At 47.5% G+C, this 2,592-nt stretch overlaps 1 protein-coding gene across 1 annotated transcript in view; it reads right to left on the bottom strand.

Annotated features, from left to right (window-relative positions):
• The window catches only part of LOC115163923 (SH2B adapter protein 2), a 16,069-nt gene extending 13,786 nt beyond the window's left edge, over nt 1–2,283 (bottom strand). Inside the window, exon 1 of the mRNA XM_029716117.1 lies at nt 2,246–2,283. Within this exon, the coding sequence (XP_029571977.1) occupies nt 2,246–2,283 (38 nt within the window). The remainder of the gene's footprint in view (nt 1–2,245) is intronic.
• Nucleotides 2,284–2,592: the final 309 nt, after the last annotated feature.

Genomic DNA, 2,592 nt, shown 5'->3' with positions numbered 1-2,592 from the left:
TAGAAATCTACCATTTCAATGTTTAAACTCTTAACTGTTCCGGTGAGTTCTACCTCTCTTCCCTTTGTCTGTGGGCAGCCTGAATTAGTTATTATCCCTGTAAATCAATGTGACAGCGGTTCCTTCTCTCCTACTGGAGATACTCATCCCACTCATCCCTCTCATCCCCCCCCATCTCTCTCATTCTCATCCCCCCCACCATCTCTCTCACCCCATCTCTCACCCCCCCCCCCCATCTATTTCACTCTCATCCCCCCCCCCATCTATTTTCTCTCTCATCCCCCCCATCCTTCTCATCTCTCCCCCCCTCTCAGACCTCTCACCCCCGATCTCTCTCGGTCTCACTGGGTGTATGACTCAACCCTATTCCTTCTCTCTCTCCCTCCCTCCCTCGCTCTCTGGCCCGTGCCAGGCCCAGGCTGTGCCAAACCACATCAGATCACACACAAACGCACTCGCTCTCTCCTCCTTCTCTCATTCTCTCCCCTCCTACACTCTCCTCCTCCCCATTGCTAGCTCTCTCTCTCTCTCTTTCCCCCGTTCTCTCCACTCTGAAGCCCTGCAGTAAAGAACCAACTGAGCTGGATTAAAGTCAGGTCACATGAAGGACCCAGACTGAGCCCAGGGAAGGATAAGGAGAAAACCCCCAGTACATACAGCTGAGGGAGGGAGAAAACCCCCAGTACATACAGCTGAGGGAGGGAGAAAACCTCCAGTACATACAGCTGAGGGAGCATCCCCCCAGTACATACAGCTGAGGGAGGGAGAAAACCCCCAGTACATACAGCTGAGGGAGGGAGAAAACCTCCAGTACATACAGCTGAGGGAGGGAGAAAACCTCCAGTACATACAGCTGAGGGAGGGAGAAAACCCCCAGTACATACAGCTGAGGGAGCATACCCCCAGTACATACAGCTGAGGGAGGGAGAAAACCCCCAGTACATACAGCTGAGGGAGGGAGAAAACCTCCAGTACATACAGCTGAGGGAGCATCCCCCCAGTACATACAGCTGAGGGAGGGAGAAAACCCCCCAGTACATACAGCTGAGGGAGCATCCCCCCAGTACATACAGCTGAGGGAGGGAGCATCCCCCCAGTACATACAGCTGAGGGAGGGAGAAAACCCCCAGTACATACAGCTGAGGGAGCATCCCCCCAGTACATACAGCTGAGGGAGGGAGAAAACCCCCAGTACATACAGCTGAGGGAGAAAACCCCCAGTACATACAGCTGTTTGAGGGAGCATCCATCAACTACCACCTTTCAACATGTAAAGACTTGTTTGTGATGCACCGAGATAAAACTACATCTAGAGTTTGTGGAGGGAAGGGGAGGATAAGATAGGGGGAGGGAGGAGGAGAGGATAGGAGGTAGGAGGAAGGGACAGGAAGGAGGAGGAGAGGATGACAAAATGAAAATCAGAAGAGATTGATGTTAAGTGAAAGCCCTCGTCTCTCAACTCTGGATCCTGTACCAGAGGATATACAGCAGGAATGATCGGCATTGCATCAATGTCTCCAGTCTTCCCTCAGATGAATCCCAGCCAGAAATCAGCACAATGTAATTGAAGAATCCATAGTCTCGAATCAGTTCTGGGAAATTTGGACAACACTAAACAGAGATATTTATCCAAAATGGAGATGCACGGGTAAACCACTTCTCCAATCTTTTTGGCTCTATAACAAAGAACAAACAGCAAAAACATATACATATCTTAGAATCAACTATTAAAAGACTACCAGAATCCACTGGATTCTCCAATTAACTTGAATGAACTACAGGACAAAATACAAACCCTTCAAGCCAAAAAGGCCTGTGGTGTTGATGGTATCCTCAATGAAATGATAAAATATACAGACCACAAATTCCAATTGGCTATACTTAAACTCTTTAACATCATCCTCAGCTCTGGCACCTTCCCCAATATTTGGAACCAAGGACTGATCACCCCAATCCACAAAAGTGGAGACAAATTTGACCCCAATAACTACCGTGGGATTTGAGTCAACAGCAACCTTGGGAAAATCCTCTGCATTATCATTAACAGCAGACTTGTACATTTCCTCAATGAAAACAATGTACTGAGGAAATGTCAAATTGGCTTTTCACCAAATTACCTTACGACAGATTTAAAAAAAAGCTTGACTCAATTTGGCATGAGGGTCTGCTATGCAAATTGATGGGAAGTGGTGTTGGGGGAAAAACATACATAAACAAAGATTAACTAGTCAGTGGCCACGCCCACGTGAGCATAGACATTACGTCAGCGTCATAGACCGCCATTTTCTACTGAAATCCATAAAACCCACTCCTGATGAAATTCACATCAGACTAAGCCAACCCCAGCATGAGCTGTGGCTGCCAATGGTTAAGACTAAGCCCGGTGTAAGCTAAGGTTGCAAATGGTTGAATTTCTGAGACCAAAACATGCCGGGTGACACTGGTGTGTGAAGTGGTTGAAACTACAACTCTACCAAAGGACAAGACTATTCCACGTGGAGCATTGGCTACACGGCTAGAAATGGTTCAACTCTGAGACTAATCGAGTCACTAGAGAATAAGAGCAAATCTTAGACACAAATTACTAGTCTG

Source organism: Salmo trutta, chromosome 26 (assembly GCF_901001165.1).
Source record: "Salmo trutta chromosome 26, fSalTru1.1, whole genome shotgun sequence".
Lineage (NCBI taxonomy): Eukaryota > Metazoa > Chordata > Actinopteri > Salmoniformes > Salmonidae > Salmo > Salmo trutta.
The sequence above is the reverse complement of the archived record's forward strand: the minus strand, read 5'-3'. Positions and strand labels throughout refer to the sequence as shown.